Raw genomic sequence first — 18,256 nt, 5'->3', positions numbered from 1 at the left:
AATAATTAAATAATAAAAGAGAAGGAGAAATTTAAAGGGGCAAAATAGGGTTCGTCCATGAATGCCTTGGTTTCGTCGATGAACTCCCTGAAGGATTCGTGAACGAAGTTCAGTGTTCGTCGACAAAGAGATACCGAGAGGGGGTGTTTTGGACCCATTGGTTCGTCGACGAAATCCTTACCTTCGTCGACGAACTCCCTTCTTCACTTCGTCGATGAAGCCACGTGTCAAGTTGTTTATAAATACGTGAAAAATCAGATTTTGGCGAGGAAATCTTTATTTCACTATTTCTCTCTTAAGAATTTTGACTGCTCTGACTTATCTCTACAAATACGGCCCCGTTTCTCTCCAGTTTGATGATCAGAAGCTACCACATTGATCCTGGGGAGATTCTCTACAACTTAGTCAGAGCAGAATTTCAATTTGAGAAAGTTGGACATCATCCCAAAATCAGGGTAAGTAGATTATTTAAGGGTTATTTAGTTTGTAGGTTTTTCTAAACCCAGATTTAGTAGTAGATGTTGTTATACTAGTATTTGGGATGATTTATATGGGTGTCGTGAATTCAGGATTTTGGGGCTTTTACAGCAAGCAGGTTAGGGAACCAAGTAGGTGTTCCCAAGAATCCAAGTAAGATGATAAATAATTTATAATTTAGGTAATGTAGGTATGAAAATTATTTTGAGAATTCAGTTATTTAACAGGAATATATATATATAGTGTATGTGTGTGTATAGTTTCAGGATTATGGAATTATGAATGCCGTGGGCGTGAGTTAGAATTAGTAGACAAGCATATTTTGTCAGGTAAAGGAAATATGCTATGCTAGTAATTTTTGGAAATGTTATTAGAAAATATGTGTGTTATAGGGAAAAATTCTACAGGATGTAAATTACTTTTATTATCAAGAAAATCCAGATTTCAGTAAATGGGTTTAATATTTATTTAATTGTGTGGCATGAGTAATTATCAAATTCAGCATGAAATTTATTCAGTTTACAGATATTCAGATTATAGAACCATAACATTCAGTTATTCATATTTTACAGATTATACAGCATATTCAGATTAGTTATTACAATGTTATGGTTATTTCAGATATATCAGAATCATGGTAAAATAGCAAGATAATATATATAATAGTATTATACAGTATCAAACCCTGATGAATCAGATTAGTTATCAGCAGAGCATGGTACCGTAGCTATTTCAAATCAGAGTGCAACCACATATCTTAGATAGTGTGTGGATTTCTGTCAACCGTGCCTATGGAGGGACTGCAGGCTCCCCAAAAGTTTGGGTTGAGGAGGCCGGTTTGATGAGTTAGATATCAATACCATGCCTTGGAGGGATTGCAGTTGCCCGGACTGATGATTGGTAGAGTTTCAGTTGACTTATCTGATAGGCCAACCAGTATTAAGTCCTGCCTACAGACCGCACAACCCTGTCATGAGGGGTTAAATCATGACTTACAGTTTTCTAGGGTAATTATTACAGTTATTGATATGTATACAGATTTACAGATCAACATCAGATATATTATAATACTAGAAGTATGAATAAATAGAAAACTCAGATATTACAGTTATATTTTAAACTATATAGGTGTGAGTTGTATTGTATATTGTTTTACCAGCTAACTCAATTTCAATAAATTATGAGCATATTATTTATGTGAACTGAGTTGTCACACACTAGTAATAACATATTTTGTCTTACTGAGCGTTGTCTCATCCCAGTGATTTAACATTTTTCAAGTGATCTAGCTAGACGAGCAGATCAGATTTGCAAGTAGAGAGATCATCTACACTACCATGTCTGTAGGGTAAGTGTTGTCAGGGGGTTGTATTTTTGAATAGCATTCAGGAGTTTTTGGGTAGAAGATGATGGGATGATGTATAATTATGTATGTATGTTTTGGGAAAATATTGGATTCTGGTATTGTAAACATGGATTGATGATTTTATGTTTTCTGTTGCATAGATATGTTATTTTGTGAACAAGATTTTCCTCAGTGCCCTCCTGGGGCTTGAGATGTTATAGCAGATAATATAAGGGTATCATAGTATTTTATTTTGCAATATATTTTTTTTTTAAAAATGGTATGAATTTTTGGATTGTTACATTAAATTTCAATTAGACATATACAAACATATAATACATCTAACTAAAAAAAGCACTCATTCTAACAATACAATTGCTAGAATCTTTAATGTTATTTAATACTAATATTAACTTTTTTAAAGACTACAAAAAGTATAAAATAATGTAGATAAAGCCATGCATCTCTTTAGGTGTCCATTACCTCAAATTCTTAGCCCGGACATTAACACTTCTTAGAAAACATCATGTGCTTTGTAGTTTAACCTAGCAAGTTATCAAATGCTGCACTTAAATCCATATAAAAAGCACATATTTCATTAACCAAAAAAAAAAGGAAAATGGAAGGATTAAAAAAAGACGTCAATTAGAAACACCATGAGAATGATAATATAACAACACTAGCACTAAAAAAGCCTACCTTTACACCATTATGTACTAGTTCCCATATCTCCTTGACTTGATTTTGGATCATTTGTCTATCCCTTAGTTTTGGCTCGTGGTTTTCACTCGTCTAACCTTTCTTTTGCTGACTACAGAAAACTTCTTGGACTACACAAACCTATGCCATTTATTATGTGGCTCTTCATCAATCAATATACTCATTATGCTTTTAAATGAAGAAGCTAAAGTTGAAGAACTACAAAAAGATTTTTGCCCATTGTAACAAATGTCGATGTTACTTGACTCTGTCAACTCTTTAAATTGACTGTTGACTTAGAAAATAGCAAATTGACCCAACAAGTTGATGACTTAATCTATATATAGCATCCTCTAAACCACTATTTATAGTGGCAATTATAACTTCCAAGGGATGTTTGACATTATATTCTTTAGTAAAACTTTCACTTGATTCCAAGGTTAATAGATGTATGCCCTCAGTAAAATCTCTATTATTAATCAAAGTTGAGCTACTAGATGCATCTTTTCTTGATATAGATTAATCCTATAAGTATTCACTAATTTGTCTAAAGAAATTTGGCCCACGGGCTTTGAAGTTTGCAAAATGTGGGAAACTTGAAAGAATTGCTCGCATTTTTATGGACAACTTCACCAACTACCTTATTTCCATATGGTTCTTCCATCATATCAACAATGATAAGAATTCAAATTTTTAACAAAGGACTCTCCACGCACTCCCAAGTTGTAGTTGTTAGACTTAAAAAATGCAAAAAAATATTCATTAAGACAAAATAATTTGAATATGTTAATTTCCATCACCATGAACTCAAAAGTATTAATAAATTGATTTAGAAGAGTAAACTTCAAAATATAGAGGAAGTACTCAAATGTGACATTTGCTTCTTTGTGCATTTTAATTGATATGCATTTACTCAAATTGTCCTTTTTACACATCAATCTTGTCCTCTGCTTCTCATTTTATTGGGTTTCCAAGGAATAGCTTCTAATTTTATATGAATTTTTATTTCTTTTTTCAGTACAACAATTAAATTAGATGGTGAATGTGCATTTGGATATGTGAAAGCAAAAAAAAAAAAAAAGTATACAAATTCGTGCGAAATTGATCATTTGACAATAGAAAGTACATACATGCTTCATTACTAATGTTGTTGTAATTCCAATATTGGATTATGCATTTTCTCGCATACAAATTATTGAATTTAATATTCTCATTGTGAAGTTTTGCTCTAGGGGAACAAGTACACAACATATTAATTAATATAATTGATAGTGTTTATAAAAATTATTCACATTCATACTAGAATTACTATTACTTGTCAAAATAAAAGACATGTTTTTTTTTTTGGGTTCTATGTATAATATAGAACTTGATTCCTTTTATATTTTGTAACTTTGTTGTAAATCCAAGTTCAAACATCAAAATAAAGTTTTGACATCTTAATTATACCAGCATAAGATGGCTCGTCGAGGTCAAATAAATATGAAGGAAACATAATTTCTCACCAAATTCAATTGGAGCAACCAAATACACAACTATGAGCTACACGTACATTTGAGGGACCATTTTAATGTACAAGATATCATTTATGATCCAACAGTTCATAAATTAAAATTTCAAAATTAAAATTTCAAAATTAAAATTTCAAAATTTCCTTGCAGCCTTGCTGATGCTAAAGGATCTTTGAAACTAACTATGAAACGTTATAACTTGATTCTATATTTGAGCGAGACTTTGATGACTTCATCTTGTGTTGACTTTTTGAGTCTAGTCTCTGTTTTGATTCTAACAAAATACCAATATCTTATGTGTGTTTAAGTATGTGAACATGTCTAAATTTCAGCACACATAAGATCAAAGGACTTGGAAGTCAAAAGAAACTCCAAGATCATATGTATCTGACGCATTTCATGAAGACACACGAGTAAGAAGATTGAAGACATTTGTTCTCATTGTAAAATGCATTTTGTTTTATATTTTGGGTCTGTAATATTTGCATATCATGCATGATAAGAATAAAATGCTCAAGACCATAATTTGACCTTAGGGACGACCAACATCGGATTTTTTGGGTTAACTCTCAAGAGGCCTTAGAATGACCATAGGAATCATCACCCATATAACCTAAAATGTCATATGCTTAATTACACTAGGTTGATGAAACACTAAGACCAAAACAAGACTTAAATGCACATTTTAAGTGGTCTCGGTCGATCGAACCCGAAACTATATAGAAGCTTCGGTTGACCGAACTTACCAGAGTCAACTTGTTGACTATTCGGTCGACTATTCTAAAATGAACTTGCACTCCACGGTCGACCAAGCTGACATATGGCTGATTCCCAACAACTTGGTCAATTGAACCACTAGTTCAAAACTGACTGACCAAACCTTAGAAAATGATCAATCGAACCTGCCTTGGTCCACCGAACCTCGAAAGGTTCGAAATCGCCTTGATATGGTCGACCAAATCTCTAGCTCGAAATGGCCACAGTCGACTGAACTCAATAATATGGTCGACCGAACCTCAAATATGGTCGACCAAAACCTCTCAGATTGAACATTTTTACTGCATGTTAAACAGGGTTAATTTTTATTAAACATAATTAAATAATTTCTAAAATACCCTATAGTCCCCAACGGTTAGAATTTTGTCCAACTCTATATATACCCCTTCATTTGTCATAATTAGTATGAGATTAGCATATAGATTAGCAAATTTTTCTATTAAAATTTATTGTGTTAAATCTTTCATAGTCCCATTTTTTATAAAGCATATTGCAAAATCTCCTTCTCATACTCATTTGAATTACATATCTTTGAGAGAAATTATTTTTGCGGGTATTCATTTATTCTCTTTGAAAGGTAACAACTCTCTCATGCTTGCATTTGTTGATTGTTGATTTTGGAGAGTAGTTTAAAGTTTTTCCCATGGTATTTTACTTATAAATATTAGATTGGGAAAAACTCTTCATTGACTTAAGAAGTTGCATCCTTATTGTAAGTTTCATAAGTTTGCTTTGTATTTTGATAAAATCATTTTTAGCAAACTTAAACCCTAATATCCATTGTGCTTGATATATGAAAAATATTTCTTGGGATGTTTGCTTGGGGTTCTAGAGATGCTTTGAATATTCATATTGCAAATACATTATCTTAAAATCAAAGGTCTCACTCTCACAAACACATATTGACACACATATTGTTGAAAGTTAACACATTGGTTAACGAAATCTCACTTGAGCATTAAATCTTTATCATCTGCGAGTGTATATTCATTTGGGCTATATTGTGGTACGTATCTGCTTGTGTTAGAAGCATTAGAATTGTACACAAAAATTTGATACTCACTGTTGTATTCTAGGCGTGGCCTGAGGGGGTGTTGATCTAACCCGTAAGAATCGGTAGGTTTTCTCTACCCCGTAAGGAGAGTTTGTAAGGGTTGAATTCAGCCCTGAGAATTTGACCTGATTGTAAATGGTGACGCTCCACCCGTTAAGTGAGTAATAGTAGTAATCATCAAGCTTGTGAGTTGAGTCGAGAACGTAGACAGTATTGGCCGAACCCCAATAACATTTTTCGTGCCTACTTTTAATTTATGCAATTTAAATTTTAGCACTTGAATGTTTGTGTTTAATTGTTTGAATATTTGAGTGAGTTTATGATTATATAGAAATATCTTAAGTTCGTATAATACTGTTTGTGAAATCTGAATTAACTTAGGAAAAAAATCTTAAATACTCAATTCATCCCCCCTCTTAGAAATACACCAATTTCAACATCTTGAGAATCACTAAATAATTTTCAGTCAATTTTATGTTATCAATAAAAATCCCAAATAACAATTTTTTTTTGAATATATGGAGAAGTGTACGTAAAACTTAATCATACTATTTTATCCAATGTTCTAATGAGTGAAAATAAGTTATTCGATGAATGGGTGGGTCAAATTAGATGATATGCAAGCACTGTTCTTGAAATTTTATTTGTTCTACATATGGATATACACAAATCTTAACTAGTTAAAGGGCAGCTCGGTGCACAAAATTCTCGCATATGCGGGGTCTGGGGAAGAGGCAGAACACAATGGGTCTATAGTATGTAGTCTTACTTCACATTCTTGCAAGAGGTTGTTTTCACGCCTCAAACATGTGACCTCCAAGTCACACGACAACAATCTTACCATTGCGTTTAAACTTCCTTAACTAGTTGAGTATAAAAAATAGTAACACGTTCAATGCACGTGCACCACACTAGTAATTATATATTTATGTAACAATATAAAATATATCTTACAATTTCAAAATAGTACATAATTATGGTTAATTGATGAATTTAGTTTAATTTTAGTGTACAAAGATTCATCTTTAGTTACTCAAACCATTAGCAACCCCATTGGACCGGAAACAAGAACAGAAGCCCAAGCCCAAGTTCTCATCCCGAGCCCAACGACCGCAGGGCCAGCCCGGCCCACTGGCCTCACGCGTCTTCTTCCCCCAATTACCTCTTACAGTGACTGCCGAACTGAACTTTCACAACAGTCTTCACCATCCCACTTTCAAAAGCAGAAACCAAAAATCAAACATAAATTATAAAATAGGAGAGAGAGAGAGAGAAATTGAAAGTAACAGCCAACAAAAACCATCTTCTCCCCAAGAGAGTGAACACCCTGCTGTTCCTCCACCACCGGACACCACTCCCACCATCTCTCCCCTCTTAACCTTCGCTCCCCACTCCCTTATTCTGCGCACTCCCCTACTGTCTCTCACAGACTAGTACCTTTTCATTTCCATTTAAGAATCTCAACGGATTTCTCTCCTCTCTCTTAAATTTAAATAAATCGACGCGGTGTGGGGTTTTGAAGGGTCTAGGGTTAGGGTTTCTGAGAGATGTGGGATGCTCGGAGCTTTGATGAATCTCCTCTCTGTGTGCTGGAAGCCGTTCGGCACCAGAAACCCTAACAGCTCCGAGTCCGGTTTTGGTTGGGAAGGCAGGGACGGTCTGCTCCGGTTCCGGGACATCGGCCGCTATGGCTCCGGGGAGTTCTCCATGGCTGTCGTGCAGGCCAACCAGGTGCTCGAAGACCAGAGCCAGATCGAGTCCGGTCCCTTCGGCACTTTCGTTGGTGTCTACGATGGCCACGGCGGCCCTGAGGCCTCGCGCTACGTCTGCGATAATCTGTTCCGGCATTTTCAAGGTTCATCTTGGATTGAATTTCACTCGGATCATCACTTCAACTCCTCATAATTATGATATTTTTGCCAATGCTTCTTGGATATATCATTATTATTATTCGTTGATTGAACTGCTTTTTTTTTTTTTAATAAAAAATTGAATGAATTTGGTCAGATTTTTCAGTGTCATGCTCTTGACTGGACCCTTGGTATACTGAGTCTTTTTCAAAAGAAAGAATTGTGATGGATATTTTCGCATATTGTTCTTGGGTGTATTACTGCATCCATGTTTTTTTTTTTTTTTTTTTTTTAAAATTTTATTTTGAACAAAAAATATGAATGAAGTGCGACAGATCTTTCAATGCTGTGTTTGCTTTTCACTGGACCCGTGTAATTGAGCTTCTGTTACAAAAGAAGAGAGTCATCCACAGTATACACCTGGATAGGATTGGAAAAATGCATAACCACGTGTTTGGTTGTTGAGAAAGCGGGGGGAAAATGAAAAGCAAAAGTAGATTTTGATTTTTGTGTTTTCTGTTGTTTTTTGTTCATGAACAATGACAAAATTTGCTTGACTTGGCTTGATTCTTCTTTGCAACTCATCCACATTTCCTCCAAAAGTGACAAAAGCAACCAGAGCAATTCTCATGTTGATAGACCCCAAAGATTGGACTCCATGAAACCTCTCTCTCTCTCTCCCTCTCTCTAGTGTCATGCAATTTTATTTAATTCCACTGCATCTATCATCCAGCATTGTGCTGCCCCATAACTTTGGGAGGGTGGGAAATTATGTCATGGATTATATTTCTTTAGAATTCTTTGAATATGTAACTTTCTTATGAAGAAGAAACACTTTCTTATATTGGCATTCTTAGGCTTTGTGTTAATGCAGCAATATCAGCTGAGTCCCAGGGTGTTGTGACGACTGAGACCATTGAAAGAGCTTTTTTGCAAACAGAAGAAGGGTTTAATGCTCTTGTGTCAGAATTGTGGAGCACTCGACCCAATTTAGCCGCAGTTGGGTCGTGCTGTCTGGTTGGAGTAATTTTTCAGCAGACACTCTTTGTGGCAAATCTTGGAGATTCTCGCGTGGTGTTGGGCAAGAAAGTTGGCAGCACAGGGGGAATTGCTGCCATACAGTTGTCAAAGGAACATAATGCAAATATGGCAGAAGTCAGGCAGGAACTTAAAGAATTACACCCAAATGATCCTCAAATTGTTGTTCTCAAGCATGGAGTTTGGAGAGTTAAAGGCATAATTCAGGTTAATATGGATACCCTTTTTCCCTTCATGTTTTATTTCACAATTACTTGCATTCTCCAACATATCCTTCATTTTGGACATATAGATTGCATATGTAGGCTGTGGTTTTGTGAGTCGAATAGAGTATGTGGGAACAATTAGAATGATCACAAGGTCCACTAGATGTTACATGATGTTATGAAGGCACTAGATCTAGATTGTGTTAGCTTGTGCACCATTCAATGGTTACTTCTATATCAGCTTGCCCTTTTTTATGACATTCAGATTATGTTTTTCATATATTGTGCACCACAGTGGACAATAGCTGACCTCAGTGTAAATTGAAGGCATGATTTCCTTAAAATCTCTTTCCCTATATATCACTAGTTTAACTCGTAGACATTTCATTTTGTGTCTATACTATATCATAGCGATTCATGTATCAAAAGAGTTTTGTTAGTTTTTTCTAGTTCTGCCAAAAAGAGCTAAAAGGCATACTGATTTTATAATAGAGATTGAATGTGGCAGTCCATCTTTCTCTCCTTACCAATGGATTAATCTGCACTGAGTTTGATGTCAAATTTATTACGGAAATTACCTGTTGGCTACTCTCTCTATTTTTTTTTTTTTGAAGAATTTTAATGACCTGCTCTTGATTTTGTTTTTATTTAAAATTCTAATTTTTTGAATTTTAATGACCATGTGGATTAGTGATTCTGCGTTATCAACTTCATGATTCTGTTTGATGCAGGTTTCTAAATCTATAGGAGACGTATATATGAAACATGCACAGTATAACAGGGAACCACTTAATGGGAAATTCAGACTTTCTGAACCAATGAACATGCCTATCTTGACTGCTAATCCATCTATTATTTCTCATCCACTCCAACAAAACGATTCTTTCCTTATATTTGCATCTGATGGTCTATGGGAACACTTGAGTAATGAAAAAGCTGTGGATATTGTCCACAGCCATCCGCGAGCAGTAAGATTTCATCCTCCCCATTCTTATTAGAATCACTCTTCTTCCTGGAATTGCATTCATGTTTTTGTTGTTTGTCTTGATGTAGTAGGTGTTAGATGACTCCAGAAGTCTATTTCCTGTTATTGAGGATTTTTTTGCATCTCAATTTTGGGTACTTGTATGGTGATGACCCTGTTATGCCTTTTTTTTTTCTTTCCTGTTTTGATTCATCTAGTTTTTGAATATATTGAATGCATTCAGGTTAGAGATCTCAACATTTTTGGTAGTTCTCATTTGCATAGTCTTGGGAAGTACCTGATCGCATTTTATTAGATATATACCTTTTGTGGACTTGTTTTACTTTTTAAAGTTATTCTGTTATTACTTTATTAATGGAGAAAATTTGTTTATAATTTTGTTGATAAATTTATACTTCTTACATTGGTGCTTGTCTTGCATGCAAAAAATAATTATTCTTCTAGATGTCATATTGTAATATCACAATTATTTATAAGCCAAATGAGTTATCTTGCAGTAATTCTTTGAGATTTTAAGTTGGATACATGCTTTTTGTGGCAGTTCTAAGGGTTTTGTTGCCTGATTATTGTGGTGGTGTAATGAAAAAAGATCTGAATGAAGAGCCCAATAATATTAACTATGTTCTGATACTGAATCTTGGAAATGTAATGGTTGCATGCACCATAGCTTATAGGCATGTTTGATGTTTTCTCAACTTGCATTTTCTTTCATTGTGCATTCATGTCTGTCTCTTGCAATTATGCTCCTTTAATGAAGATTGGCAGCATGTTTAGTTTTTCTTATTTTCTTATTTTATTATTTGCATGCTAGCTTTTTCCCCCTGTCAAATGTCCATGCTTTTGAGTGTCCATTCCATAACTGATGCCAAGGGGAATAGGGATTTTGGGTGAACTGGAATTTGTTCAAAATTTTCAATATTAATGTGTAAAGCTGTGTTTTCTGCATCTGCCCAACCAATGTCACTCTATTTTATATTCTTGAAGCTATTATCATCCTCAACCCTCAGTCCTACTTGTGAATGTCACGGTTGATGTTTTTATATTCTTGAAGGTTATTCCGTTAGCTCAATTATTGATTGTTTCTATGAGTTGAAAGTTGTGGATGATCTTTCACAATGGTCTTGGAAACTCAACCTCCCTCCCCCTCCCCAACCCAACCCCCTGCCCCCAAAAATAAAAGAGGGTTTGGCATGGATTTTTTTTTTGGGGGGGGGGGGGGGGGGGGGGGGGGGAATGATGCTTATGTTTATTTAAATCAGGACTCCAAATCCTGATGCTAGATGAATGACTGCCTTGCCTACGGGCTTTATGCAAATGTATCGATGAGATACCAGCAAAGAAATGCATGTTAATCTCAATAAATGGTATATACTGCACTGCAGGGAAGGAATATACTTGAACTACGACGATACAACATCCTTCATACAGTGTTAGTAAAAGATTAGCTACAAGCAATTTTATATTGTTGCATAGGATGTTGTTGCTACTTGTCTCTCTTGTTGGATAACTTTTACCCTATATTCTTAGGAGATATTGGTGTCATCTGAGGAAAGGAAGGGCGTTGGCACCTGAGAGATGGCAAATTATTTGTTAACCCTTATTTGTCTCCCTTGTTGGAAAAACTTCCAGGAAAGGAAGGGGTGGCACCTGAGAGATGGCAATGCTTTGTAAAACAGCTTAAAAGAAACCCCAGTAGCAAATGGATCTCGAAGGCAAAGGAAAAAATATAACATAAAAATAGATATATGGAGAAAGTGATCACTGTTGGAAATAAGTACTGAAAATATTCATTTGATTTTATATCATGGAATTTTCGAAATAACTGTGCAATGTTTTATCTTTAATCTGCTTTTGTGGAGATGCATACATGTGTGATTGTGAGAAATGTCAACTCTGTAGCTACTCAGTCTACGAATGCTTTTCTGTAGATTTGAGCACTGAAATGACTAATTTAGCTTTTGAAGTGGTGCCCATGGGAAATTAATAATAAAATGCAAAATATTCACTTGCATTTTTGCCTCATATTGCTAACAACACCTTACACTTTGGATTAAGGCAGTCTTTCTCATGCTTTGGATGGCAGGAAAATCATCCTTTCCATTAAAATTCTGTGGTAGTTGTAGCCAAGAAAGTCAGTCTGCGATAGTTAGTCTGAATGGCTGCAAGTTGGTGGAGATGCTGCTGACAGGTTGTTGATGTAATTGGTGAAATATAATGGTTTTGGTTGTTTGCTGAATGAAAAAGTGAAAAATGTAAAAGATAGGTTTCAAAGAAATGGTACTGATTCACTAAAAATGGAGATGGCTGTGAATTGCCATGAGGTGAGAACTGGAAATGAGGAAGGAAAAGAGGAAAAGGGAAGTAGATCCCCAGACAACAAGAAATGGGAGATGAAAAAATGGGTAAGGAGAGCCAGGGGATTGAACGATGTGGGATAAGGGGTTCAAACACCCTTGCTTCCTAAGATCATGCTCTCCTTTGCTTGAAGTCTGAAATCTTCCAAATTGTTTTTGAGTGATCTAGCAAATGATATTATAGAGAATTTTAATTTAGAAGAAAAAAAAAAATTGAAGAAGAAACAGATGAGCTATTTTTAATAGTTCTGTTACATTGTTTAACAGAAGGGGTTGTTGCTAATTCAGCAAGAGCTAGGGCCAGATTTCTTTAAGGTGGTATCTACATTCTGAAGCACGAGGTGGAGTATTTAGCATTTTATCCAGCTTATTTATCTGTCTTGCTGTCAACTTCCTGACATGTAAACTTCTTTTTTCTTTTCTTTTTTTGTGTAGTTAATTTTTAATTTTGGTAAATGAAAATTAGTTTTTCTTTTAATGATAATGGCTTTCAGTATCAGGCCTTATGCTTCAATGTTTATAACCCTTCTAATGTTTCTGCATTTAAATCCTAAAATGTAGTACTATACATTTTACATCCCAAAATATAGAAGCTTGGTAGAGTTATGTCACTCCCTACTTTTCTTTTTCTGCAATAGAATCACCCATCATCTTGCATTCATGTTCATATTTATAAATTTGGCGTGATATTCAAGTTTTTCTTTATATTTATAAATTGGTGTGATTCTTTCACCTCTTCAATCTGTGTTCATTGGGGCTTCTTTTAACGCAGGGAAGTGCCAAAAGGCTTGTCAAGGCTGCCCTTCAGGAGGCAGCAAGAAAAAGAGAGATGCGATACTCGGATCTTCGTAAAATTGACAAGAAGGTCCGACGCCATTTTCACGACGATATAACTGTTATTGTTTTGTTCTTAAACCATGATCTTGTGTCCCGAGGCTCAATCCAGGACGCTCCTCTCTCGATCCGAAGTGCTCTGGAACACTGATAATATGAAAGCAGACATACTTTCTGTTCCCTCCTATTTTTGGCAGATGCCTACGGAAACCATACTAGTTATCACTTCCCTGAGATACTGTGATGCATGGTCAGAGAGCAGCATTGCAAAAGCAGTTTGGCTGCTTGGATACTGATTACCAAACCCATTTACATGAAGAGGCTTAAAATCTGTAACTTGATTTAATGTTGTTGGTGTTAGAAGGTAGCATTGATTTCCTATGTAATACCTTGAGAATATATATAAATATGCTTGTTTTACATGCCACCTTTCACCACTCTCTCTCTCTCTCTCTCTCTCTCTCTCTCTCTCTCTCCCAATTGGAGAATTGAGGCAATGGGTATGTTGTCCTTGTGCTCTGAGGATATCAATGGTACATATGGACACAAACATGTACATTGTATACTTCATTCTTATTCTGAGGATTGATCCCTTTTATTTTCTTCAAATGTTTTGGAGGGATTAACCTTTTTGTGATAGAAAGGACCAAGGATGGCTCCCACACAATTATAATGTGAATTGACATCACAGCAAAACGTTATGTATTAGCTAGGATTAAATTTTTATTGTGTTTCTGTTTGAAGGGACTAACCATTACTTTATGTTCTAGGGCAAAACTATAACCTTTTAATGAAGTAACTTCTTGCAAATGTAACATTCATTCACATTAGATCTCTATATATGCAATTCTAAGATATAAAAAGAAATTTAAAAATAATAATAAAAAAAGAGTTTGCTTCCTTAATGAATGGAATGAAGTTTAGTATGGTTGAAGAAATGATTTCTGTTTAAAGAAAGCAAAATATCCGTGTCTATTGTGTTTGTATTTAATTTTTGTTTAAATTTATTGTCGCATTTGTACTAAATTCCTAATAATTTCTTATTAATTTGTCATTCACATGAAATTCCATTTTATTTTATTTTTTTGTTGTTTGTGTGATGATTATTGTAAGAATTGTGAACATTTTGTATTTAAATTTAATACTTTTAATAGAGGAAAAATCAATATACATAATGGAAGTGGATGAAGATTTACATAGTGAGTTTGGTGTGAGTAGTCAAAAATGTAATGAGAAAGGTTGTCATAAAGTGCCTTTGCTTTGGGCTTTCAACTGCGGATGTTTACATGGGAAGCAAGGTCGGTCGTGAGTGAACCATTTTTGAGGACAGGAAAAAAAGGAGCATTGCCTTTTACTGTATTTCATGGAATTCAGGTCAAACACTGAGCTGCATACAATGTCTCCATATATCTTTTGCTGCAAAAGAAACCTACACATCATTTTTAATTTTTACATTTCCATTCATTGCTAAATTTTTTCTTCTAATTTAATTTGCTTTAAAAAAATATGTGACTATAGACAAAGAATAGATATTTTTTTTCTTTTTATGACCTAAAACTCTTACTTAGGTCAGTCCTTTCGATCTATCTAAACAACAATAAATAGGGAGAATGAAAATATTGTCACCTGCTTATTGACGCAATCTTGGTAATTCATTAGACAAACTATAAGTGAAAAATCAAACTTAAGACCTTGGAGTCATTAAGGTTCAATTTCGCCCTTATCACTTGAGCAAATCCAACTAGATAAAAAACTAAAAAAAAATTTAAGTAGAAAGAAAGGGAAAATACCTCTGAAAATAGCCCCTTCCACCCTAATGTCTCTAAATGAGAATGTAGGTTCTCTGTTCCCATTCCAAGTTAACAAGGGTTGAAGTGAATTGTGTTTTGCATGCATATATGTAAAAGCATAAGCGTTTAGCCCACAAAACTACTCTGAGTTGACTCACTGTATAACTTTGTTTAGCTTGAGTATACCAGAGTTTGAACTAATTTAGAGAGCTGTTCAAGTAGCTTAATGAGTTGAATTCACAAACTATTCGCGAGCCTCCACAAAGTTCTTTTGTAATTTTATTATTCCTATATTATATAAGTGGTATAATATATATTAATGCGCATATTTAATGATTTAGTTTTGTCAAGCTCAAGTTTTGAGATTTTGAAACAGTGTCAAACTTGAGTTTAAGAGTCTTAGAAATGAACAAGTTTGAGTCAAGTTGAATTCGAGTATCTCAATGTATCAACTTGATTCAACTATACTCAAACATTATTCCTACACATGGATGTGTGTGGAAGACAATCCTTTGCACTCCTTGTCAAGGAGAGAATATTTAATTGAATATATATATATATATATATATATATATATATAATATTTTATGATAAAATTTAAAAATAATTATTATTAGTTTCTTCTATGTTAGTTACTATAACACTAATTTTTTTATGTTATGTGTTTTAGAATAGTACTTACTTTATTTATAAACAACTAGTAGTCATACTTTTGCAGTTTTTGGTAGAGATGAACATGAGTTTTGGTATTAATGAAGAGGAATGTGTGCCAATTTTTTTTTTTTTTTTAAGAGACTTGTATTGATGCATATGTACAATTACATATAGATTTATTAATTTACTTATTTATCTTTTATTTAAACTATAATCTATAAAAGAAGAATGACTTCTTTTTGGAATATGCAATAAGTAAATTAATAATTTGTCTCACATTCCATTTATTAATAATTGAGATTATGTTCATACTCAAAAATTATTTACATTTTACCTTATTTAATTGTGCAAATCAAACATGCCTAAAAAAAGGTAAAAGAAAATTGAACAAAATGAACTATTGAAATCTTGGGTCATAATCCATATTTTGTTTTCAAAACTTTAAATTTCAATTTAACATATTTTTATTTTTACCACAAAGCATCCCTCTCTTCTTTTCATTTTGGTAAACAATAGTAAAGTTACATTAGCTTTCCAATTTTAATATTAATCAAAACCCCTCGAGTTCAAGTTAACAACAAACCCAACTCAAACTTAACTAATTGTAGGGTGTAGGGACTTGAATTCGGAAAAAATAAATAAAGAGAGAGAAGGGAAATTAAAAAGGATGAAACAGTAGAGCTCGTCAACGAGGCTCCATTTCTTATCAACGAAGTCTCTTCTGTCGCTCGGCGACGAGACGCTGGGCTCGTCGACGAGCAGATATCGAGGAATTTTTAGAGATTCTGAAATCTCAAACTCGTCAACGAGGTCACCTTTTCAGCCACGAGCGACCTTCTTCGGCTCGTCGACGAGAACTCTGACTCGTTGACGAGAACTCCGACTCGTCGACGAGGCTAGCCGAGTCAACCTAATTATAAATGGAATATTCATTACTTCCATGCTAAGTTATCCCATTCTCTCTCTCTCTCTCTCTCTCTCTCTCTCTCTCTCTCTCTCTCTCTCTCTCTCTCTCTCTATAGAACTCAAACCAACCCTCTCTCTCTCTCTAGGATTTCATTCCGTTTGTTGCCGGAATCAACAATCCAACATCACTACGTGGATTGGGAGGAGAATCTCTACAATTATAGCGAATCAGATTTTCGTTCTGAGGATTTTCAAGTTTTTCCCAAAAATCAAGATAACAATCTGATTTTGTTTTTGGTTCAATATATATGTAGTAGTCAAGATTATAGTGAAGTATTGTTCTTTGGTTTTTAGGTTTCGGGGATCCCGGGTCGTTGTTTTGGATCAATTCACTCGTGTTTCGATTTTCAGGATTAAGGTAATGGAATTTGTTTACATAAGTATTTTTAGAAAACTGAACCACTAGAAAGATGGCTTATGCCTTTATGAATATTTTGACTGCTTATCTACAAAATTTTACTGGGTATAAATGTTGTTTCTTATGATTTCATGATTTTACGGTTTTTGGCAAAAATAAAGGTTTTGGTATATGAACTCCAAATTTTCCAAAACTACTTTAATTGTCTTGAAACTACTGTAGGAGCTACTTGATACCCATGTTTGCAGTCCAAATGGTATTTTTCGGGTTAAACACTGTTTATAGCAAATTTTGACGAAACGAGCGTGACATATGATATGAAGTGGAACATACTGAACTGTTACATTTGAAAATTAACTGTGAGAACTGAAATCCATTTTGTTATCTGAAAATGTGGAAAAACAGGTGTCGATTAATCACCAAGCTTTATATGTAAAAAGAGTTGAACCGAGAGTATTTGTGTCGATTAACACCACTGTCTGACAGAAAGAAATAATGCATGAAAGATTGCTTGATTTCGATTGTGAAACTACAAGAACTGCACAGTTTGTTATATTTTATTGCAAATTATATATATAATTGATTAGGACCACAACTTGTTACTAAAGGAGTTGAAAGACACTCCAGTTTATCTGAAGCTTTAAATAGCTTGAGGCGCGGTTCCGTTGCTGACTGGGTACAATGCAACCACACATGTGAATCAGTGTGGGTATTGAGATAGTCGGCTTGTAGGAGTGTATGGGGCCACTGGTGAAATAATGGATCAGATGGGGCAGCCGGACTATATTTGCAATGTTTGACAGTGCCTGCACGAATAGGGCTCTATCAGAGTTATCAGTGCACAACCCATGCCACGGGGTAATTAGGCATAATTATGAAAGTTCCAAACCTGGTCATTGTCCTAGATTTTCATATACATGATTTAAAAACTGAAATGGGAAAAGTCACAGGGTTGAGTACCGTGTGGAGGGAATCATACAGTGTATGAGCCTATACCCTACCCTAGCCTCGGGGACTCTCGCTTGTAATGATGTTGTATTATGTTTATATATCTTGCAAAGTACTGTACAGTGAATGTGATAATGTGCAATTGTTTTAAATTGGATTAAACTCATGTAGTCACGTGCTGATGTAATATCTTCCACTTTACTGAGAAGTGTTTCACCCCAATCTTACAACCTTTGTTTCAGGTCCTACAGGACGTCAGTCTTAGTTCTCCTAAAGGAACTTTGGCACGTAGAGTCTTGTTAGTAAACGTAAGTTTTTTGTATCTATTATGGGCTATTAGCCTGATTGAGTGTAAGGGGATGTAATACAGTTTATGCTTTAAGTATGGATCTTATGTACAGAAGAATACA

At 34.6% G+C, this 18,256-nt stretch overlaps 1 protein-coding gene across 1 annotated transcript; it reads left to right on the top strand.

The window, feature by feature from the left end:
* Positions 1–7,039: 7,039 nt before the first annotated feature.
* LOC131150559 (probable protein phosphatase 2C 42) lies at positions 7,040–13,552 on the top strand. The gene is made up of 4 exons (XM_058101359.1): positions 7,040–7,718; positions 8,588–8,958; positions 9,689–9,925; positions 13,069–13,552. The coding sequence occupies exons 1-4, from the start codon at positions 7,418–7,420 to the stop codon at positions 13,279–13,281; spliced, it is 1,122 nt and encodes a 373-aa protein (XP_057957342.1). The 5' UTR covers positions 7,040–7,417; the 3' UTR covers positions 13,282–13,552.
* Positions 13,553–18,256: the final 4,704 nt, after the last annotated feature.

Source organism: Malania oleifera, chromosome 3 (genome assembly GCF_029873635.1).
Source record: "Malania oleifera isolate guangnan ecotype guangnan chromosome 3, ASM2987363v1, whole genome shotgun sequence".
Lineage (NCBI taxonomy): Eukaryota > Viridiplantae > Streptophyta > Magnoliopsida > Santalales > Ximeniaceae > Malania > Malania oleifera.
This window is presented reverse-complemented; position numbering and strand designations above follow the sequence as displayed.